The sequence below is a fragment of the Geotrypetes seraphini genome, chromosome 10 (genome assembly GCF_902459505.1).
Source record: "Geotrypetes seraphini chromosome 10, aGeoSer1.1, whole genome shotgun sequence".
NCBI classification, from domain to species: Eukaryota; Metazoa; Chordata; class Amphibia; order Gymnophiona; family Dermophiidae; genus Geotrypetes; species Geotrypetes seraphini.
In genome coordinates, this window is record NC_047093.1 from 79,152,149 (window position 1) to 79,177,265 (window position 25,117).

General features: G+C 41.5%; 1 protein-coding gene across 9 annotated transcripts in view; it reads left to right on the forward strand.

Annotated features, from left to right (window-relative positions):
* Positions 1-20,737, forward strand: part of STRBP (spermatid perinuclear RNA binding protein) — a 307,353-nt gene extending 286,616 nt beyond the window's left edge. For 4 of the 9 annotated variants that reach the window (XM_033959926.1, XM_033959924.1, XM_033959927.1 and 1 more), the window contains exons 16-18: positions 786-912; positions 6,311-6,355; positions 19,664-20,736. In XM_033959926.1, coding sequence (XP_033815817.1) covers positions 786-912; positions 6,311-6,355; positions 19,664-19,749 — 258 coding nt within the window. In that variant the 3' untranslated portion in view covers positions 19,750-20,736. Of the gene's footprint in view, positions 1-785; positions 913-6,310; positions 6,356-15,532; positions 15,727-19,663 lie in introns of those variants that run through there. The other 5 variants (XM_033959930.1, XM_033959931.1, XM_033959929.1 and 2 more) reach the window with 3 other exon arrangements.
* Positions 20,738-25,117: the final 4,380 nt, after the last annotated feature.

Below are 25,117 nucleotides of genomic sequence, written 5' to 3' on the forward strand. Positions count from 1 at the left end.
AGTGATGAACGTCCAGTGCTTGTTAGGTGCCATGGAATTTGTATGAGCTTTCAAAGGGAATTCTATCTTTGTAGGATTTGATATAGAAAAAAGCTTTTGATATTGTGGTGTTCTGGAGAAGGATGGAGCATCAAGGGAATTCATAAAGCAAAACTATTCTGAAGTTGCATTATGTCATTATATTTTACTGTCTAGTTACATATAAAGGTTTTGTATGTGAAATAATGGAAGTATACTGTATTACATCTTCATGATTTAATAAAGATATTTGAACATAAATAAGTGAAATTCCACTATCATACATATGTAGTTTTTATTAGTTATCCATATGTTCTTTACCTAGTGCTCTAATTGTTTATCATGTATATAGCATTATGGAAGTGTTATCAACAAATAGATAATGCCCATTGAGGTTTTATGACAGTAAATCATGTGGTTGCAAATTAATCCATTGTTGCCCGTATTTCTTCCCTTCAGGTAGGTAGTCATGGTGTGCAAGTTTAGAAAATGCTTAGATGTGTATCTTTAGTCTCAAATCCTAAGCCAGAAGTGTTCTCAAATGTTGAAGCTATAGCCTTCATGTTACTTGCATGGGCCATTATTTTGAACATTTCTTCATTAATGGCTTCTTTTCTATCAATAAATAAAAGAGAAATTTAAGCTAATTTGCTTTAATAACATATTGGTTTGTTAATTTTTGGATGAGGTTGCATTGACTTGAAACATACTGAAGTGATGTACTTAATAGATTAGTGATTTTGAAAACCCTCTTTTCTTACTGACAGCAGACTAAAGGTGTTGTAAGTTCAGCAGTAACAGCAGCTGTCCAAGCAGTTCGAGGCAGAGGAAGAGCAGCATTAGCACGAGGGGCATTTTTGGGAGCAGCAGCTGCCCCTGCATATATAACACCAGGTATTGTATGGACCTATAAGAAATGCTTTGTTACAGAATGCTTACTGTCAAATATGTTCTTCAGAAAGAAAGGTGGTCTTTGGCATTAATGGGCATTACTAAGAATTCAGTCATCTACTTATAAGTAAAGATCTCCTGTACTTAATTCAAGCTTTTTTGAATTCTGATCCTGCATTTACTTCCATCAGCAGGCCCTTTCATATGTCCATCTCCCTGTCTGTGAAGAAATACTTCTATCATTTTATCTTTGAAATTCCAGAACAAATTACTACTCTACATGTGCACAATAAAATATCATAATAATAATTCTCAACTAATCTAATGTATGCAAAAATAAATAAATAAATCTGAGGGGGTGTACAACCAACTTAGAGAATTTTCCCAGGTTTGCATGCACACTTTTGCCATCATAGGTCCATAAATAAATCACATTCAGTCACATTCTAGTGTAATGTGTCTTTCTGAACATTAGTTTTATTATTTTCAGGTTCTACATCTGAACCTGTAAGTTGCTTGCTGAATACTGTCAATCATCTTTGAACTCTGTCATCTTCCCAGGAAGTTGCCACTCAGTTTTTTTTTCTGCAAGCAAGTTGCTGAGAAGTGTTTCTGCAAGGGTTACTCTGATATGGTCGTCGCCACTCTGCTTAGATCTAAGAAGCCATCAACGGCAGCTTATGCTAAGACCTGGAAGTCCTTTCAGCACTGATGTGCTGTGGATGATGTAGAGCTCTTACGAGCTCCAATTTCAGTACTGGAAATTTTGCAAGAGGGACTTCAGGAGGTACTATTGGGCAAATCGCTGAAAGTAGGCCTTTCTTGTTTTCAAGCTCGGAGGGGAAGAGGCTCTCCAGCCTCTCACCAAGATGTCACCCGGTTCATTAAAGGAGCTCTTTGTTTGCGCCCTCTGGTGCATCTCCCATTCCCATCTTAGAATCTTAACACCCTGTTGCAAGTACGGCTTCGTATGAGCCCTTACAGGAGGCTTTCCTTTTGGATATTACAGTCAAGATAGTGTTTCTGATGGCGATTGTCTCCGAGTTATAAGCTCTGTCCTGTAGGGAGCCTTTCCTTAAGATTACAGAATCAAGACTTTCCTTAACGCATCATTCTTACTGAAAGTAGTCTCTGCCTTCCACTTCAATCAGGAAATCTGTCCACTTTCATCCTACAGGGTCAAAGAAAAAGGATAAAGTGTTGCATTTGCTGGATGTCAAACGAGTACCTTGAAGTTACCATGAGTTTTGCATATTGGATCACTTTTTTGTTCTGACCAGTCATGCTAAGAAAGGGAAGCCAACATCTAAGGCCTAAATTTCCAAATGGATTAAAATAACAGTTAGTCTGCATATGTAGGTTGCAGTAAGCAACTGCTGATCACATTGAAAGAGCACTCCACCATAGGAGTAGCAACCTCATTGGTGGAGACTCGGGCAGTTTTGCCTGAGGAATTCTGTAGAGCAGCTACATGGTCTGCCCTTCATACCTTTACCAGGTTCTATAGAGTAGACATATCAGTCAGGAAAGACTCCGCTTTCTGGTCCTCCGTTTTGATGGCAGGCTCATTGGGCCTGTCCTAGGCTTGGAGGACTGCTTTGGTATATCCCTAGGGTTCAGGACTACTAGATAAATTGCACTAGAACAGGGGGTGTCAAACTCAGTCACATTAAGGGGCCGAAATCCAAAACACAGGCTAAGTCGCAGGCCAGACTCCACCTAATATCTTTGTAGGATTTGATATAGAAAAAAGCTTTTGATATTGTGGTGTTCTGGAGAAGGATGGAGCATCAAGGGAAGCTTTTGATATTGTGGTGTTCTGGAGAAGGATGGAGCATCAAGGGAATTCATAAAGCAAAACTATATCTGCCTCAGACCCTGCCCCATAATAGTACTAATTGTAACACCATTTTTTCCATTCATTTTTCATATATACACACACATTATAATCTTATTAACAACACATAATGGTTAACCACAAAATTAAACTACACAAAGCACACTGTATGCTTCTCAACATTCATTTCTACCAGAACCCAGTGACCCCTATGCAAATACAGGACCAAAAACAAAAAGTACTAAAGTACAGGACCAAAAACAAAAAGTACAAGGGAAACCCTAAGATTCAAGACTCTGCATGCAGTACAACCCCAGAGAAAAAGAAACAAATGCATTTCTTCCTGAACAGTGCAAACTATAGACAGCAAATATAAATTCTCAAAATTGACACAATTCAATCATTAAATTGAAAATAAAATCATTTCCCCTGCCTCTGTTGTTTCCCTCCCTCCATGCTGTGCCTACCTGGCTGTTTTATGTGGCCTATGGTGCAATAAGTTTTCATTGCCGCCCCCGGTGTTATCTTTTGGCTGGCTCTCTCCTCACTGCCACAGTGTGCACAAAGCCGCAGCCGGAGGCTCCTAGCGCGTCTCGCGCTTCATCTGGAAGCATTCCCTCTGATGTCAGAGAGAAGGCTTCCTCTTTGTGTCACTGGGCAGTGCCTCAGCTCCTCAGTTTTTCCTTGTGCAAGTGAGTTGAAAAGGTGTCTTTTCATCTACTCTGAATCTGAGTTGTTATTTTGGGAGGTTTTATCTGACTTTTGAGGCTTCCTACTGCTACAGAAATTCCTTGACTTTCTGGGACAGCTCTGCCTCAGAGAAGATATAGTCTCTGGATCAGACGGCTGTAGCTGGAGGGCAACCCTTTTGCAGAGCACTTACCTAACCAGCCTGCACTAATCCTTAGGGTGCGTTCCCCTGGGAGCTCTGCTTACCCCTGATTTATTAGGTGCTTGAGCATAGGCTGAGTGGCCCCGTGTTCATCCAGAGGACTTTAGTGGGTGCCGGCTACATTCCCCTCCAGCCCCCTTAAGGAGCTAGTGGGGTCGAGAGTTTCAGGCTCTCAGAACCTGTCTAAAAGGCAGCCCAAAGTGCAAACAGCTGAAGAATCCTATATGCTTGTCTGAGGCAGAAATCTTCTCTATTGTCCAGCTGTAGTGTGAGCTGTTACAGGCACAGCACCAAGCAGTTTTGTGAGTACAGTCTGTTACTATCTATGGGAGACTTCGGGAGGTTCTCTGGGCTTCCTATAGGGCCCAGGTGTCAAACTCAAGACCCGTGGGCCGAATCCAACCCGCCTGGCTATTTTATGCGGCCCGCGGTGCGATGCGGCATTTCCATTGCCGCTCCAGTGTTATCTTCTGGCCGGCTCTCTCCTCTTCACTGCCGCAGTTTACACAAAGCCACAGGCGGCAGCGGCTCCTACACACCCGCACCTGAACAGGAAGCCTTCTCTCTGACATCAGAGGAAATGCTTCCGGATGAGGCGCGGGACACGCGAAGAGCCTCCAACTGCGGCTTTGTGCACACTGCGGCAGTGAGGAGAGAGCCAGAAGATAACACCAGGGGCGGCAATGAAAATGTTGCATTGCATCGTAGGCCGCATAAAAGAGCCAGGTGGAAGCTGGCCAGAAGGTAAGATACCCGCCGGAGGGAGGCACTTAGTTGAGGCACATCCTCATGGGTGAAGGGAAGAAACCCACTTGTCAATATTCAATTCTCTTTTTACTGGAAAGATTATCAAGGACAGAACCTAATCTTCCCATGGCATTCCTGGATTTTGTCTTCCTGCTATTAAACTTGCGTCTCTTTCAGCCTTCCTGCCCTTTGCCCAACTCAACATGCAAAAATGCCTCCTTTGGGCTAGGAAGATCCGAGGAATAATAAAATCCCAGTCCCCAAATCCTACACCCTTGGTCCTTACTGATTTTTGCACAGCTGTAATTGAGGGTTCATAGACAACCCCGCGAAAGACAAAGGCGCGCGCCGACAACTGAGCGCAAGACGGAGGCGTACCGAAGAAAATTACAGTTTTTAGGGGATCCGACGGGGGGGTTTTGTTGGGGAGCCCCCCCAGTTTACTTAATAGAGATCGCGCTGGCGTTATGGGGGGCTTGGGGGGTTGTAACCGTCCACATTTTACTGTAAACTGAACTTTTTCCCTAAAAACGGAAAAAAGTGAAGTTTTCAGTAAAATATGGGGGGGTTACAACCCCCCACAACGCCCCCACAACGCGGCGCGATCTCTATTAAGTAAAGTGGGGGGGTTCCCCTCCCACCCCCCACCCCCGTCGGAGCCCTAAAAACAGTAATTTTATGCGGCGCGCACCTCCGCACTGCGCTCAATTGTCTGGGCGTGCCTTTGTCTCGGCGCGCTTTTGACCTGACACCGTAATTGAGTAATACTAATATTTGTTGCTTCTTTCCTCTGTGGAAGGTTTCATCATCCAGATGCATTCAGCTAAAATTTTCAGGTTATCTCTAACATATGTGTTTTTTAAAAGAGGGTTAAATAAAAAGTAATTCCTTCACCTCCATAAATACATCAATAGATGTCAGCACTGACATGCTACACATGTTCATTTGTTCTTTGAAGTCTTTTTTTCACTTCAGTTGGTGGGAAGTGTCCGAGTGAAGAAGCTGTTTTGCTATTGCTTGTGAAATTGAAGAATGCAGTGAGCACTCATCGGTGTGATTTAAACAATGTGCCGTGATAGAATTTCTTGATTGTTGATTTTCACCATCATGTGCAGTTTGGTTGTAGTAATGATTGTGTTGATATGGAGTTCTGTGCATCACTGGGCTGAAAAATGGACCAGGAAGGGCTGATTTATGTGATCAAAAATGAAGTGGATAACCCTTGACAGCAGCGGATGAGTCTCACACAGGAAATGTTGACAAACTCATAAAGTACAGTTGGAGGGTCACGCAAAAGAATTACACTGCAGCCTTGAAAACGTTGCAAGAATGATTAAGAAGAGTCTGAATGCACAAGAAGGAAATTGTGTTGTAAACTGACAGTGCTTGGCCTTGCACAGCACAAAACACCACGGAGGCAAATACAAAAATGGGTCTCAATCTTATGTTGTCTGCCTTATAGCCCATGCAATTTCCAAAATTGAAGGAATACCTTTAAGGCCATCTGTTTGGCTGAAATGAAGAGATGGAAGATGGGTTTCAAAAGCTTCATTGGCAGAAATGTGCAGTGAATGGTGACAACTATGTAGAAAAAAGTAAATGCAGGTAATGAGAGATTGTGTCAAACTTTTTTTTTTTTTTTAATTCATTACAATATCTTCTTTTAAATAAAAGTTATGAAGATGGAGGTATTACTTTTCATTTAACCCTCATAGATTCAAACTAGCAGAATTTATAGAAGTTTTTCTTCTTTATATAAGCATTTCATTAAAACAGTAGTTGCCCTTTTTCTTGAGCTTGGTACAGGTTTGATTGTTTTTCAAGCATGGTGTAGAAAGTTGAATACTTTCTATATCATGTAGCACTGAACATGGATTTAATATGTGCCACATGCTGAAAGACAAGTTCTGTGTTTTTTATTTTAGGTTATGGGGCACCATATGGATACAGTGCTGCTGCACCAGCATATGGTATGTATTCTAAGGTAATTTTTTGTTTTGGGTATCAAAATAAATTCAGTAAGATAATTTGGATATATTTGTAGATTCTGTAAGTGGTTCAAACTGCATCCCAAAAAAACAAGGGGCAGTGAATGGAGTATTTACTGAATTAAGGCCCCCTTTTACAAAGTCACAGTAAATGCACCAAAGCCCAAAGGAATTGAATGGTGAATTTACCATGGCAGCATTGCTGCTGCAGCTTTGTAAAAGGGTCTCTTAAGTCAGCCTGCAAATAAGTCCAAGCATGATATATAAGCCCCTTTTGGTACACATACACAGCATAGATGTGAGAGAGCAAGCTCAATAAATATGTACACAGGTTGCTGAAAGGTATTTTCCTGAAACCATTGCATATACCAGTTTTTAAATTTATCCTGATGTACTGTATGTAGAATTTTCTGTAAGAGTTAAAAATTCTAATTTCATGTCCAGTAGTAGGGCTATTTTAACAATGTTAATAAAGTCTACTTTGTATCAGTTGGTTCCTCTATTAAATATAAAAATTGAAACTGGGCCACTGAAAATAGACAATTTGGGAATGCTTAAAAATATTTTAATATACTTCATGCTAAATCTGTTAAAAAAAAAAAAAGTGCACATTGGAGAATTCTTTGTCAGTGGATTTTTTTTTCTGAACAAAGATGGAAGATCGATCTGGCCCTATTCAAGAGTCTCTATTATGTAATATTCCTGTATATTATGTTCTCCCTGGGGGTTTTATGGCATTTGACAGACATCCAAGGCCCAAAAATGGTAGAATGTACTCGTATAGAGAGGTCGTCAGGGTGAAAGTGCTCTAATAACCTTTTTTTTCAGCTGTGGACTCCTGAACCTGCTGATGGAAGCTATAAGAAAATAATTAAATATTTTGACTTTTATAGCTTTTATATTAAATTCCATAACATATTGGTTCTTGTGGTTGGAGTAGCTTTTGCTTGTGTTTTGCCTGATTGACTGCTGGGAGGGGGGCACTGAATTCTAATACATTAGCATAGTAGCTCTGTCTGCCTATAGCTAGCTTATGCTCCATTCAAAGGATGACAGAGTGCCAGAAAATGATCCACTGTAATTGGCATTGCTGGCAAAATGTAGCAAAGGGCTCCACACCACACAGAATGTACTCACCCAATTAACCGCATTCCATAAAACATACTCTGTAGTGTAGCATTTCTCCTTTGACTCACCTATTCACGTGCTTGCCTAAATTACAAATCACTGAGGATGCTGTTTCTATGTACAGAACAGTAAAGTAGCTTTTTAAGAAACTTTTTATTTTTAAATTATCAGTCCCAAACCTAGCCTAGTAAACCCCACAGCCAGTCAGATTTTCCAGATAACCCACCATGAAGAAGCACAAGATCACTAGAGACTGTCGGGTATGCAGGTTTTTCTCATGCATATTCATGATGACTAGTCTGAAACTGCAGCTGGCTGTGGAAGCAGACATTTTTGGAAATCCCTATCTTAGTACATCAAAGGTAAACTTCCATCCAAAAGCAATGATCCACCAGAACAGTAATCTGAAACATCTCCAAGTATATTGGGTGCTCTTGTCTAACTGCAGGAAATACAAATTATCAGCAGTAGCAATCACATATTTTTTTTAAAAAAATCATGCATGCTGGCATAGGCAGCGGAACGCTTTTTTGTTTGGGGGGACCTGAAAGCTCCACCCCTGCCCAATCTCTGCCCCTGCCCCGCCCAATCTCTGCCCCAGACCCCGCCCTATTATAGTAATAATTGTAATACAATTTTTTCCATTCATTTTTCATATAGACATAATCTTATTAACAACACATAATAGTTATCCATAAAATTAAACTACACAAAGCACACTGTATGCTTCTAAACATTCATTCCTACCAGAACACAGATAACCCCTAAGCAAATATAGGACCACAAACTAAAAGTACTAATATATGAAAATGAAACCCTAAGATGCAAGACTCTGCATACAATGCAACACCACAGAAACAGTGACACATGTCCCCTAATACTGTGCAAAATATGAAGACAGTAGATGTAAATAGTAATAGTAGTAGTAAATTTGAAAAAACTGATCACCACTTTACTAATTAAAAGATAGAAATAAAACAAATAATGAGAAACAAGAAAATACAATTTTATTGGACTAATCCATTTTTTCAATTAGCTTTCAGAGGCCAAATCTTTCCTTAGGACAGTACAGTATACTGCTGTTATGGTATTCTGTCCTGACCTGAGGAAAAGGATTTAGTCCCCCCAAATATTGCCTTATTTACATTTTCTATTTATACATTTTTATCAATACAGTTACAATACTACTTGATTCTACAAAAAGCAACAAAAAAATCTTTCTACCTTTTGTCGTTTCTGCTTTAATCATCTTCTTTTCGCTCTCCTTTCTATGCAGCGTTTGCCTCTCTCCCTTCCATGCAACATCTGCCCTCTCTCTTTGCCCCTTCCACCCAGCCTCTACCCTCTCTTTCTACCCCATCTACATCCACCCTCTCTCTGTCCCTTCCATCCACTGTCAGCCCTCTCTGCCCTTTCCATGCAGTATCCACCCTCGCTCTTCCATATGGCATCTTCCCTCTTTCTATATCCTTTCAATAAACTGTATAGCCTGTGCCCCTTATCTCCTTTGTACATGATTCATTTCAGCTTCGCCCCTCTCCATTTTTCTGTCTCCACCCTCCTCCCCTATGCTCTGGCATCTCTCTCTTCTCCTTTCCTCCCACTCCTCCCCATGGTCTAGCATCTATCTCCTTCCCTCCTCCCATGCTCTGGCATCTCTCCCCTCCTTCCTTCCTTTCTCTTCCTCCTGCCTTCCTTTCCCCTGGTCTGGCATCTGTCTCCTTCCCTCCCCATGCCCTGGCATCCCTCCCTCCCCCTCCATGATCTGGTATCTCCTTTCCCTCCCTCCCATGGACTTGGCATCGCTCATTCCTCTCCTTTCCCAGGTCTTCATTCTCCCCCTTTCCCTCTCTCCCCCCAGTTGGGTGCAACAGCATCATTTCTCCCCCCCCTTCCCTGGTCTTATTTCTCCCTCTTTCCCTCTCTCTCCCCAATTGGGTGCAACAGCAACATTTCTCTTCCCACCCTTCTTCCCTGGTCTTCCTTCTCCCTCTTTCCCTCTCTCTCTCCAAAAGGGTGCTGCTGCAGCATTCCCCTGCGGTTTCATACAGTCATCAGCAGCATTCCTCACACACCCCCTTCCCGGCAGCATTTCCCTCGCAGTCTCACGAAGCCGTCAGCAGCATTTCTCACCCTCTCCCCCCCACCCCACCCGTCAGCAGCATTTCTCACCCTATCCCCCTGTCTCACACAGCAGTCAACAGCATTTCTCAACCCCCCTACAGAATTCCCCCCGTGGTCTCACACAGCCGTCGGCAGCATTTCTCATTCTCTCCCTCCGGTCTCACACAGCCATCGGCAGCGCAGCATTCACAACTTGCTGCTCCTGCTTGCTTCTGGCCTTCCTCGCTGCCCGGTCCCACCTACTTTCTGTTTCCGCGAAGGCAGGACCCGGCAGTGAGGAAGGCCGAAGCAAGCAGGAGCAGCGAGTTGAACGTCTCCCTTCCTGCCCTATCTCCCACCGACGCTGTCCTAGCCAGCAAGCGACTTTGCCCATGCTCCGGAGCTCTAACACTCTGCTTGCCAGCTTCGCTTCTCCTCCCTACCCCCTCATGACATGACTTCCGGTTTCAAAGGAACAGGGTCGGGAAGCCGACAAGCATAGTGTTAGAGCCCCAGAGCATGGGCAAAGTCGCTTGCAGGCTGCTGTGGTAGATAGGGCAGCTGCCCTGTTTGCTCCCCCCTAATGCCAGGCAATTTTTGGGGAGGCCATGGCTCCTGTGTCCCCGCTCCCCCACTCCCCCCCGTTCTGATGCCTATGCATGCTAGCCTACCTCAAAGACAAAAAAAAAAGTTATTTGAACTGGAGTGCATGTTTTAATGAGGAAGTGAAATTTGTTAGCTGAACATTGCAAAATTTGAACATTTGTTAGCTTACAAGAAATCAATTCATGCAATGAAAACATTGTCTTATTTTAAGAAAGGGAAGGGGTAATCCCTTGCCCAAATTTTAGAAAATAAATTACCAATTCGTGTTACCAGCATGTCCAAAATGTCCAAAAAGGAATTTGTACATATTTTTAGATCATATTGTATGTCTGCAAAGATTCCTTCACTGCATTATAGCAATGAATAAACAAGATAATCTATAAAGCGTTTTTTTCTAAGTAAGGTTAGCTTGAACTGGCCCTCTGGCCTCCTTTGAATGAGGCTTATGTGGCAGTGCGGGTAAACATTTTGAAGTCAGTAATATGGATGTAAACCAGAGCTGTACAGCAGAGAATTTTATGCCTAAGAAATGTTACTAGGAGTAGATAGGAGTAGGTGTAGCACAGAATAAGACTTCAAACTTGCTGCATGTAGAGCTGTCTGCTTCAAAGCAGTGTCTTGTGATGATATTCTTCTCTTTGCCACATTTCTGCTTTTTGGAGGGAATTCTATAAATGGTGCTGAAAAAATTAAGTGCTGCTCTATAAAGGGAGTATGCACTTAGCTGGTTTTTAGGTGCCCAAGCTCGATGAAACACACTGTTTAAATGGTGTTTTCACTGATTTTCATGGCGCCTAAAAATTGGCACCGGAATTGTATCTACAGAGGCACTTTACAGCACCTAAGGCCACTGTAGGCGTTGCTAATGCTGGAAGTGGCGTTAGGCGTGATTCACATCGAAGGTAAGCGCTGGAAATGTAGGCTTGGAAAACCCTGGCCTACATTTCTAGCGCTGTTATCTAACCAGTGCTGTCGCTTGATTGACATGTGATCAGTGGCTGCTGACAGCGGCACCAGCCACAGTGCTCAACTTTTGGGTGCCATATTGCTAAAAGCAGGCGTAAATGCCAGCGCCAAGCTTAGTTGCACTTATGAAAATTCTGTAGTTCTGCACACAACTTTTAAAATGTCCCCCCCGACCACGGCCACATCCCATTTTTAAGATATTTGCTAGGAGAGTTAGGTGCCAAGCCTTACCGACTAGTGTGTAACCATTTGCACACAAAATCTAATTGATGCTAATTAAGTGCAATAATTAGTTGTTAGCACTCAATTCTAGTTACGGCACACTAAACTCAGTGCCAGAAATGCACAAATTTCAATGTCATCACATCGGCATATGTGAACAGCCTGTTATTACAGGTGGAGGGGGTATTGGAGGAGGAGAGGCACTGGCTGACTGCCTACAGGCCATGCTTCTCACTGTGAGAGGCCTATCCGGTAAGCCGGGGGGTGTCCAACCTTTTTTGGCTTCCCTGGGCCGCATTGGCCGAAAAAAATGTTTCTGAGGCCACAGTCAGCCAGCACTGGCGCCTCTCCTCATTGACATCTCACGGCACACAGTTTGCAATACACTAAGGGCTGCTTTTACTAAGCTGCGATAGCGGTTTTAGCGCGCGCTAAATTGCCACGCACACTAGCGCCAGCATTGAGCTGGTGTTAGTTCTAGCCGTGTAGCGCGCGTTAAAAACACTATCACAGCTTAGTAAAAGGAGCCCTTAGTTAAGGGCTTGTTGATCAACTAAGTTGCACGATTAACTTGGACACATGCTCAAATTTCCAAGTGCAACTTTGGGTGCCATATATAGAATCCAGGGGTTATGTATGTTTGTTTTTGATTCATTATAACTGTAGTTTAGCTAGTAATTTTCCTGGAGTTTTATGAAAGTAAAAGTATTTCATGCAATTGCATTTGTGAAATCATCATAATAAAGGTTTTGCACATAAGAACTGAAAAATTAACACATTTGTCAGGTTGACCCAGTGTTCAAACAGTCTGAATTTGTGCAGGAATAAAATTAGGTTGCTCATTTTAGTTAATACATGGACTTGTCTCTGCTGTTTGTACATTCTGAAGCTTGATTCACATATTCTGGATAAGAAATAGGTAGATGATTTATTTCATCAGCAGTTTCACCATGACGATAAAGTAACATACTGCCTACATTCAGATAGTTATCCAGAAATCCACCAAGCACATTATGATATAGGTGAGGAAATATAGAAAAATTACCAGCTATTTATTCAGATTATATAGCCAGAATGTCGCATTGATGCATTTGTATATGTATTATGCATTACACAACTGTTTGCCTATAATGTGATTCTCTCCACCTGTGAAGAACCAGCATGGCTGGATGAGTGGCAGAATCTGAGTAGAACAGACCTGCTCAAGATACACTAAAAAATTATTAAGCTTTACTTATAATTTAGTCATTCCTGAATAAATGGGTTTATGTGCATAGGCACTGCAGCCTGGAATAAGATGGATAGATATGTATCCACCCTTAATGGGAACTGGGAATTAAGTGAAAGCATTAGCAAGTGAATCTTAGATTCCTCCTGCTACAGCTGAACACTAGACCTAAAATTCTGAGGGCTAGATGCACTAAAAATTGCCGCTCTAGCCGAGTAGAGTCGCTGTTGAACGATTAATTGAGCGGTTTTAAAACAGTGACTGATGTATGACAGATTTTCCATGTAAATTAGTTTCACGAAGATCAGCCATAATCCCACCCCACCAGTTGCTGAAAAAGCGACTTTCACACATGCGCAGAGCCAGCAGGGGAAGCCCTGAAACAGTCTTCTGCCTCAGCTGTTCGGGGCAGGAACCCTTTTTTTTTTTTTTTTCTTTCATTTTTTTAATGGGCACAGATGAATATAGAGTTAACCATGCACAATACCTGCCCCTCTTAAAAAAAATCACAAGTTCCCCCCCCCCCCCGCCCAGACATCAACTTTTGGTCCCCAATACCATCTGCTTTCTCCCCTGACAACGGCTGCCCCTGCAACAATGCACCCAGAGAGACATGAGGGATTCCCATTTGCTCCTACCTCAGCTACCTGGTTGTACATCCGGACCACCTGAACCTGACCAACAAGACCCCAAAAAACAGCCCAGGTAGGCTGGGGGATTAGCTCAGAACCCACCACCCCAGCCTTCCCCCATACCTTGTTGTGGAAGCCAGCAAGAGGATTGCCCACTCCCCCTTGCCAGTTGGCCTGCCTATTCAAAATGTCAGGCCTTCCCAGGGCTCCGGAGAATCCTAAGATTCCCGATTGGCCTAGGTATCTAAGGCCTCTGCCATAGGAGGGGTTTAAGGTATCCAGACTAGAGAATGACACGGTGACAAAATTCATCACCGTTCCCGTCCCCGCGGATAACCACGGAAACCATCTTCATGTCATTCTTTAAGGAGAGAGGAAGAATCAGAGTATAATTGGGCACAACCACTGACCCGCAAGCTTTGCTTTGAAGAATGCTGGTGTAGAAGGACCGAGGTTGAAATAGACACTAAAAAATGGCATGGGATTATTTCCCGCGGTTATCCGCGGGGACGGGAACGGTGATGAATTTTGCCTTTGGCCCCTCCCCTGTGCCTCCCAAGATGCATTGGGAAGGCCCATCATGTTGAAGAGGCAACTTGACAAGAGGAGTGGGTATTCCTTTTGCTGGATTCTACAACAAGGTACGGGTGTCTTTTTTTTTTTTGGGAGGGGGGTTTCCAGGTGGCCCAGATGCACAACCAGGTTGCTGAGGAAGGAGGGAGTGGGCATCCCTCCTGTCTTTACAATGCTGTCGTGGCCGTCTGGGGGTACGCAGATGGTGGTAGGGCCCCAGGGAGGTAGCTCGGCTTGCAGGTTGTTTGTTTTTTAATGGGGCAGATATTGTGCGTGTGTAACACAGGCACATCTGTTCCATTAATAAAATGAAAACAAATCAGGCAGATCTGTCGGTACCTGTTGTTTTTTTTCGGGTCGGTCAAAGTGATCGCTGTTTTTTGTGCTTAGCAAAGCGATGTTAGAACATCGATTGGTTGGCTAGTTTGCATGGCATTTTAATATTAATTACCTATTTGCATGGCTGGATCGGAGAATGACCGATTGCAAGGAAAAACACTCGGTGAGCTATTTTATGCATCGGGTTGGCAAATGCGATTAGTCGCTAAACTAGTCAAACCGGTTTAGCTATGATCGGAGTCTTTAGTGCATCTAGCCCAGAATGTATGAAAGTGAAAGGTGTCTGCCTGCCTGCATTGAGCTATGTTCACCTATTCTGTGTTTGTGATCAAAGGCCTTTGAACAAGCAGTCTTTGATCTTTTAGTACCTGTTCAAGTCTTGCATGCTTTTAGTACTAACACATGGATTAATGGCCCATCATCCATTCAGGCATCATACAGTTATTGAAATATTTGCTGTTTGTGAATATTTCAGTAACATCTGTATATGTTCCCTCTCAGTTTGTATATATGTTCTTTGGCATACAATCTACATTTTGTAGAAGCACAAAAATGAAATATTACTGACTTCAAAATCTGCCTACATTTTCACGTTGTTTCCATTTTGTCTTATTGTAATACAAAGTTATGAACACATGCTTTCTTTGGCTGTAAGGTAAACGTTTCTATGCCTTTGTAAGCTTTTGCATGTTGGAAAGCTCCACATTAATTTATCTCATGCTCCTGAATACCTGCTGTTGCTGCTTTGTGATTTCTAAATGGGCCAATAAATATCGTATCTAAATAGGAGCTGTTAAATGTATGTTCAGAAGTTGTGAGGCCACAAGAACGTCACTTTTTATGAAATCAATTAGGGATGCTGATCTTTCCAGAATTGCCATTTCAATGAAACCAGAAGCATTCAATAAATAGACACCTGTGGTGATTTCTGTTGGATCAGAAATGCTTGAGTGATTTTCTTTTGAATACATTTTCTTTCCCCTATCTAAACATTCTTAGAAATATTTGCTGTGTCCTTAGGACTGCAAATCTGTTTTAAAGAAATCTGCTAGACCATAAGATTGGCAAATAGAGAGAATACATGTTATCGAAAAAGTATATAAAAGCAATATTACAACATGGTCCAACATCAAATAAATGTTTTCACCTTCAAATATTCTTAGAGGATTCTTAAAAGTTAGAAACGTATTGTAGCTTGTTCTAACAAGCATTCCATTGGCGAATTCCAATTGAGGGACAGTTCCAAAATTTCTATTGACTGACTACTCTGGAAAGATGACCAAAAACAACACTGTAAATTTGAACTGATTTGATTACCTCATTAAACTTATTTGGAGTCATTTCCATTTCTTTTCTCTATAGGTATACCCAAGAGAATGCTTCTGTTGCCAGTTATGAAATTTCCAACATATCCCGTCCCCCACTACTCATTCTTTTAGCTCAAGACAGGTGTTAATTCATTTTGATTGAACAATACAGTACAGTACAAAATGTTAGAAAAAAAAAAACATTTTTATTCCTGTTTTCTTTGAACATATACTTGAGCAAAGTCATTTGTACAAAGATATCTTTTCCTACCTTTTTTGGATTTGAATAAAATACAAATTTAGTTCTACAAAACTTGAAGAAAAATGTACTGTGAAATGTTACCTCATTTTCAGATTATAACTTATACCAGCCTTCTGTTTTAGGGAAGAACTAGAAGTTAGCAGCTTACATTTTAAATGAAGTACCAGATTCTGTACAATTAAAAGTAAATTTGTGAAGGATGTATAGAGTATAAAAAACTGATCACAAATAAAAATGTTTTGTCCTAAAAGTATTGTTTGTTTAGTAGCCTTTCTAAGATTTCAGAGGATATCTCCTCTATCTGCCTTTGTACAAAAATTACATTAGAATTTGTTAAAATAAAAAGTCAGGGTTAGCATTTTCCTGTATACAAATTTGTTTAAACATCATGATCACATCTTTAATGAGTTAAAGCATCTAAGCTGTGGGATTCCTTGAAATTGCTATACAAAAAAATTCTACATATTAACTAATTAAAATGCATGAATCTTTTTCAACAAACACCCTTCCATAGAAAAACATTTTTACAGGCTTTTTCATAGTAACATGATTTTTTTTTTTAAATTCAACCTGCCCATGAAAGATAAGACAAAATCATATTGTTCTTGTGGCCTTTTTCACTTTTTTATTTATTTATTTATTTATTTTTGGGGGGGTGGGGGGGTGGTGGTAAACACTTTGCCTTCCCTGGACTTCAAATACAGGGCTGTTTTGGGTATATTTTGATTTCTGAATTTTTAAATCAAATTTTGGTTTTTTCCTCCCTCCACTATTTTAAGAATCTAAAGCAGCAACAAGGTCCCCAAGGAAATTCAATATTAAACTGTCCCAGTTCCTTGTTCAGTACTGCTGTGAAAAGTGACAGATTTCAGCCATGGGTCAGCACGTCTCATATTTGTGAGTTGATAACATAAAATACTCCAGTGTATGCCATTTGTACATCACTGTATAGTTAAATAGTTGTTTTCTATCTTCTAATTTTTATAGAAGATATGCAGCATTTTCCTGGTATAGCGTTTTATTCCAATGCAGTTGCTTTCAGGAGGTCCACTACCCTTCATAATATATTCTGTTGAGTGCAGGTACAAATACAGTCAATCCAATGCAGTATGTTCCACTCTCAAGACATCTCTGTTTTTATCAAACATATGTTGGGCATTATGAAATAATAAAGGACAAGAAAATCACTGTAATGCAGAATTAACATGCCACGCAGTGCAGTGCAAGAACAGCACTAAGCATATAAGAGGTAATCCATCTCCTTTTAGGCACCTCCGATGCTGCATGGTGAAAACATATTCTACTATAATATCTGAGTACCCAAATGTCATTATAGAATACTAGCATGACCTGGTGCCTAAAATCTAGGCACCTGCAGTTTACCCAGCCTAAATGTGGCAAGGGGTGTGCATAACTGTCTTTGAATGGCAGCTCTGTTCATATAAATACCCCCTTTGCTTTTATGTGCTATGCTCTGCCACTTAGGTGCATGCATGTACACTTGTAAGCATGCAAGTATTCTGTTCATTTGTATGTGCAAGTGGTACTTAAATATGGGCACCCAGTAATTGAATTACCTCCATGGTATATGATATGTTTGGTTCTATGCATTAGTCCTTAATGCACTTGAATAAATTAGCTTTAAAGATATTTTGTACTTTTAGACCTTGAGTTTTGTGGGCTCCTAACTCCTTCCTTAGAAAGAAGCAAGTTTCCAGTATGGAGGAAAGACCACTTCTCTTTAAAATTCACCAGTGGGGATTTTGTTTAAAGTTTCATGTACATGGTATTTAATATTTTACGAGGTTTACATTTTTTTCACTTCAGTTCTGCCACATTTCTGAGCTGTGCCATTAGAAAGAGGTTCAACCCTCAGTATTTTTCCCTATCTGAAACAGATTCGGAATTACCATGAAGAATATTTTGGCTTTGTTCTATGGAGATGTATTATAGTAGAGAATTTTTTGTACTCTCGGTATTAGTATATGGTGAACTAAATGACATGGCTACTATACATTTTACTTCATAATCAAATTTAATAGCAAATTCTGTAGGAGAGAACAGATACTAACTTTAATACCATGCTAATAATGAAGCTCCCAGAAACTCAGGAGTGTGGTAGTGTGAATGCTGTGCTAAAGTGCAAATCCTATCAGGCGCTGCTGGTAATGTGGTGCTAGCCCCACTACTAAATAAAAATGTATAACAAAAAAGCAGCAGCAGTGGGCCTCCCTTCCTGACCACATCAAACCCCCACATTCCCATACCCTACATGCTCTGATCCCTACCCCACCTCTGCTATCACATGATCCCTTTCCTCCAGGCTGCTACCTTACCCCCTTGGACTCACCCAGTGACATCAGTTAGGGGGCGAAGGGGTTTGTCCTACATAACACAGTCACATTCTGGTGCTGCATGGATTGGCAGTCATTCACCAAGATGCCCAATAATGCCTCTGGGAATATTAGGGTGCAAGAATGGGACTGGGGCTGGTCAGTTTTGATGTTGGAGATTATTGGATGTGGGCAATGATTGGGATGGGAGGAGGCAGGGGAAACAGCATTGGTCAGGGAAGGAATTAGAAATACACAGGCTGATTCAAATTCACCCACTCCCAGCAAAATGGCCTTCCTTTGTAGTGCAGAAAACTATAGTGTAGGCCTGTGCTATTCTGTTTACTGTACTGAAAATCCCATGTTAGCTGCTTAGTTTAGAAACAAAAAAAGCCTCCTACCCTGGGTCAAAAATAATCAATTTGGCCATCGCTTTTGTGGTGGTGGTGATAGTAACTGGATCAAGCATTGCCAGTATTGATTAAAATGGCAAGATTATTTCTATCAAATATATATATATATGTGTGTGTGTGTGTGTGTATCATTGCAATTTTGCTGGCCGAAGGCTGACATAAAAGCCATCACTGTTCCAACATGATTGCTGCTGTTCCAAAGCTTATCTATATAATGCATGTTTGTAAGTTTAATATAATATACAAACTAGAAAAAGTATATACTAGGAGCTCATACAAAGATCTTTCCTGTGGATTTGTTGAACCAACTCTATAGCACAGGATTCATAATAATTTCTTACAAAAATATACAGAAAAAATTTTGTTAATTATATTTAATCATATTGGTGAAATGTGGCATGCTCAGACCCACAACCTTAGTGCTTCAATAATGTGAATCAAGCGGAGGTTGCCACTGGGACCAGCATGGCAGTCCCATAATCACCCCAATGAATTTCAAAATCACAAAATTATAATAACTATCAACTTATCTTTTGTATTGGGCGGTTAATCAATCTCCTGCAACACTCTGCTAGTTTGTGATATAAAATCCCAACCAGTTGTTTTACTGACTGCCCCTCGACTTGAGTTTTTGCTTGTGTGATGCTTTGTCAGGAGGGATATCACTACAACACAAACAGACAAGCATGTAACAAAAGCAACTATAACATTTAACCCAACTCTTACATCTTATTTACTGAAAATTATTTATATCTATCAACACTCCAGCTTTTCAAGTATTTTATCAACTTCACCTGTAGAGGGACTGTCATTCATGCTGCCAAAATTCGCTCAATGCATCTATCTATTCACTGAATGCCACCTACCTACTATTAAATTATTCCAACTGTGATGTCGTAATGACATCACAGATGGAGCAATTTAACAGTGGGTAGATGGCATTAAGCGAACTTTGGCAGCATAAATTTTAGAGAACAGATAGGTCACAATGCAGGTCAAACCAACTCTGGGCAATTACATAGTGAGTATCCATCTTCTACCCCACTCCATTGTTTGGCATGATACAGGAGTGAGGAGTGGCTTGCTAGATGATGTCTTTAAATAAATCCTGTGTTTCTTGACCAAGCACTGCATATTTGGCTGATTTTTTGTTTGTTTGTGTTGCTTCTATGCTGTAGGTGGTTTTTTCATTGACAGCTCTTTTTGCCAGCCCTTGAGCATCGCACCTTTAGTCGTTCAGTTGGGTCCTCAAGATTTCTTCTGACTTCTAGAAACATCTGGGGGTTGTTGTGGCTTGGAAAACTTGTTTGTCCTCCATTGATCTGAAAGCAAGGACAAGCAGGATATTGACTTTTAAGAACAATGCTGCTTAGATTTTTTGCAGCAACACATGTGCCATTTTTTAATATAATTTATTTTTACTTTTATTTTAAAGAAAAGCAATACTTTAAACCACAGCCTTTTTTATTTGAAAGTAGAGCAATACTTGTCCATGTATGCATCCTACTGAATTACTTGCAGGTTAGCACAAATCTTCCCTTCTTTTAAAAAAAAGTTGTTGGCCTTTATGTTTTATCTCTCTCTGGCAGCTTTTTACCAAACTAATGCAATAATTTAGGATCAAGAAATGCAAACTATGGAATTTATTATATCTTCTACTAAAAAATGCATACACATAATGGGTTATGAATTTAGGTAGAAAAAAATTCAGTGTCTTGATAGTTTCTTACAGCTACCTCATGCTGCTTAAGTGCCATGGAAGGTTGGGGGGCACCTTGGCATGCTATCCATCCAACTGCAAAGACAGCAATTAAACATTCCCAATCTCCTACATGGTTGAATAGGTACCACACGTACATCTAAGAGATTTTTTTTTGTACCTTAATTTTTCATGATATTTTAAACTAGTTACTGCACTGAATGGACATAGTTAGGGTTGGTTAAGGGCATCTTGTGAACATCCATGACTCATGTATCACTAGTGGAGGAATGTAGGAAATGTGAACACTTTAATATAAGCACAAATACAACAGCATGATATTTAGGATTGGTTTTCTCAGGATAACTACAATAAAAATCTCTCTTGTGGCAATCCTGAGAACTAATAGTTATATCACTATGCTTCTCCATATTATTCCTTTCATTCAAACAGCATGCACAGAAACTGTTTCATATGATAACTTGTACATAATTGCTAACATACATAGTACATGTACAAAGTTGTAAGCTCAGCAAGTATTAAATTATCTTCAAGAAATGTTCCAATAAATTTTCAGAAACTATTATCTGTGTTTCTTTATTAATTAACATAACTTTGCTACAGTTCAACTGCTTGAAATAGCTGTATGAAAATTGTTTATAATTATTGGTTTATTGCAGTTAGAATTCTTCAGCTTGGAAAAGAATTACATGGAAATACTTTTAAAACAAATAGGAAGAGAATGTTGCTACCATTTGGGTTTCTGCAAGTTTGAAACTATATAACTGCAGTTCTCTTTCCTAATTCTCAGCAAGCAAACCTCCACCACCACCACCCCCATGTGCAAAATGTATACTAAGTACGCACCACCAGCTGGCATTCTTTATCCTAGGACAAGCAAGCAGCATATTCTCACATGTGGGTGATGTCAGCCACAGAGCCTGGTATAGACTTTAAGCTTTAGCAAAGCTTCAAGACTACCCCTGAGCGCAAGAGCCTGCCCGCTGTTGGCTCATGGCTCCTCATTTCTTCATTTTCCACAGAACAAAGAAGTTGTGTCTGGACTCAGTCCATATGCGTTGCCTTCCTATTAAAGTTTTATCCTACTTTTCTGCCTTCAGCTCAGTTTTTTTTCTTTTTAATATTTCTAGCGTTTTCTTTCATTTTTCTTTTTTTGTTGAATTTTTTTTTACTTCCAAAAGTTGTCTCAGTGGGCCTTGTGCCCATTCAGCCTTCAGGTTTTCCACTTCACGTAATTTCTTGCCATTGTGTTGTTTGATTTTGCTGCCAAGATTTTTCTTCTCATGGTGAAGCCTAGCCTAGAAGTACTCTCGTCAATGGCCCATTTCACTCACTGATCCACACAACTGGTGCATTCAGTGTCTTGGGCTTCAGCTTCGAGTGGACTCTTGTACCCGCTTGTCTTACACTGAAGAAACGCTCCCTTAAGACTCGACATCTCCAGCAAGAGAAGCTTTTAGAGTGGCCATGGCCTCGGTGGACAAATCAGTGCCACCGGCATAGACACGTTCATAGGCATTGGACTCAGTCGGGGGTGGAGGAGGGGGCTACCTCTCAGGGTGGGGAGGTGTCTGGCAGGAGGGACTGAGCATCCTTCCGGTGATGTTTTTTTTTTGGGGGGGGAGTTCCCAGGTTCCAGCAAGAGGGACAGGACATCCCTCCTTCCAGTAATGTTTGGGGGGGGTTTGAGTTATCAGCAGGAGGGACTGGGTATCCCACCTGTCTGTGGTGTTTGGGGGGGTTTCTGGCAGGAGGGACTGGGCACAGTGGCGTACCAAGGGGGGAGCTCTGCCCCGGGTGCAGCCTTAGGGGGGGTGCACAGCCGGCCAGGTCTGGAAAATGGTTGATCGCCAAGGCAAAGTGAGTCAATCACAGAGCCCATCCCGGTCTCCATGATAGATTCACTTTGCCTTGACAATCTACCGGGCTGATCAGCCTTCCTCTCCCAGACGTCAATTCTGCCGTTGGAGAGGAAGTTTGGGCCAGCCAATCGCCTGGCTGGGCGGAACTTCCTCTCCGACGGTGTTTTGTTATAGTAGATAGGTATTTAAATGTGTCTATTATATCTTCCCTCTCACACCTTTCCTCCAAAGTATACAGATTGAAATCTTTAAGTCTGTCCGCATAAGCCTTACACATCAAGTACAGCGGCATAAATGTGCACATGTGTGAGAAAAAGCCCGTCGTTAAGCATGAGCCGCAATGGTAGGCATGCTTTATTGTAGGTGGATTTGATGAGTGCACTTCCAGTAGGGGTGGAGAAAAACTGCAAACTATGCAAGTAATTATGCAACCAATATTTCCACTCCTAAGGCACATTTGCTGCCCCCCAAAAAAAACCTGGCAACTTTTACTGCACATGAAACATGCTCACCTGTAACACATGCATAAGACATGCTCTTTACACACATTATATTATGGTTCAGTCCCATAAAAAAGTTTTTTTAATTTCCACATGCATCGGCAGTCTAGACCTGCCAAGTATACGCTTCAAACATGCATTTCAACTCTACCGGCACCTCCTGACCAGTCGCTACATTTGGATTGTTAAAGGACAGCACTGTTTTGTGCATCATGTGAGCAATGATTGGAGTAATCATTTTAATACTGATGAGCTCATCGTAATATATTCATATATGATTATCGGAGGCTGCTACAAAACACAGAAAAGACCATGATTTGCCATTTTGTACATCGATAGCTGAAGTACTTCAATGCTAAACAAGTTAAAGTTGATTTAGTGATGATTATTAAATACATGGTGAGTTTTGTGCAGCCGGCCCTTAAACAGGAACCACGCTGAGCCTCTTGCTGGGATCACCTATAATTAGATCTGGTACTGGCTCCCTCCATGACAGGCTGTGTAGGAAACCAGCCAATGCACAAAATGACTGATTCCCACCACCAGGAACCTAGGGGTATGGGGTTTGCTGGCACAGATTGGCACATAAGATGTACAAACAGGTGTATAGATACAGCTTCAGGCAATATATGTATCTAGGGATAAGTTATGCCTACTGTCCCAGCCTCCAAAGTAGAGAATGATACGGTGACAAAATTCATCACCGTTCCCATAACCGTGGGAAACCATCTTCATGTCATTCTTTAAGGAGAGAGGGAAGAATCAGAGTATGAATGGCCACAACCACTGATTCGCAAGCTTTGCTTTGAAGAATGCTGGTGTAGAAGGACTGAGGCTGAAATAGACACTAGAAAATGACATGGGATTATTTCCCGCGGTTATCCGTGGGGACGGTGATGAATTTTGTCACCGTGTCATTCTACAAGTTCAAAGCTCATTACTGTCCCTTAATTACTGACAACAAAGTCTGGCTATTAGAAATTCTATAATTAAGATTACCAAATTTTTGTTGGAAAAGTCTGGGATACTTGGGCAGGATGGGGTGGAGCAGGGGAGCTGTAGACATTACATAACATTTTCTTCATTCACATTCATCCACTTGGAAATTTAAATAACTTCTTTCCTTTACTTCATTGTCTCAAAGCTTTACATGTCTGATCATCATCAGTCTTTTCTTCACTGTTTTGCACTTTAAATACTTTTCTTCTCATTATACTGCAACTGATAAATAAATTAGATATTATAAATAAAGAAAACTTAGCTTTTAAAGCTTAAGGGCTAGATTCATAAACCTGCCCAATCGGGCCTGATCGGGCAGGTCCTATGAATTCTTGAAGCCCCAATTTGCAGATGGGGGAGATCAGAGGAATGCCCCCATCTGCCTGCCCAGATCGCTCGATAGTGATCCCAGCGCATGCGCCGGACTTCCGGGCTGGCAGAGGTTTTTTTTCTTCTTTTTTTTTTTTTAGGGAAGGGGCATGTGAAACTGGCGGAGAAAGCTGGGCCTGGCATATTTTTTTTAATTGAGCCCATGCTTTTAACCCCTTTAAAGCCCGTGGCTTAAAACCATGGGCTCGCAGAGTGGGATGGCATTCGGGAGACACGGGACGGGGCAGAGCAGGGCAGCATTCGGGGCGAGAATGGAGACGAGAGATCTGGGCAGAGCAGGAGAGATTGCAGAGCAGGGCAGAAAGCAGGGTCAGAAAGACGTTTTTGACTGGTCCCCAGCAGTCACTTCTTCAATTGATCAGCCAGCCCAGTTGAATGTGAAATTTTGTTGTGAATCGCATCCCTGCCTACTTACATGCGTTTCACCTCATTTGCATGCACGGGTTGGAGGATGGTCGGCAGAAAGGTAAGTGAATTGGGCTGGAGGGAAATTTGGTTGCTAAGGGGTGGCAAACCGATCGGTACACGATAGGTTTGCTTTGTGAATCTAGCCCAAAGGGCTCCTTTTTACTAAGCTGCGCTAGTGGTTTTAGCACACGCTTAGCACGCACTGCATTGCCGCGTGCGCTAGACGCTAACACCACCATTGAGCTGGTGTTAGTTTTTACATGTAGCATGGGGCAGCACATGCTAAAAACACTAGCACACCTTAGTAAAAGGAGCCCTAAGTGTCTTTGTTCCATCCATTAGCCAGGGGTACATAATATCCAATATGTTTTACTAAAATTGCTTTCTCGAGGATCTCCCTCTTCCATTGTTGCCAGACACCTATTTAAGTAAAACTCCCTAGCCTCAGATTGTTTATTTCTCTAATGCAATCTATAGTATTTGTCACGATCACACTCCCACCCTTATCAGCATTTTATCTCATGTTATAAAACCATAACATGAGATAAAATGACAAGCAGGAGTGAGCATCCTTCCTGCCATGTTCACTGCCAGGGGGGGGGAGGGTCAAATCCTGGTGCTGGTTTGTTGGGGGGAGTGGGCATCCACCCTGCCAATTTTCGCTGGCATGGGGGAGTCGGTCCCTGGTGCCGTTTCATCGGGGAAACATTGGGGAGTGCCGTCATCGGTGAGCAGATATTGTGTGTGTGTCTG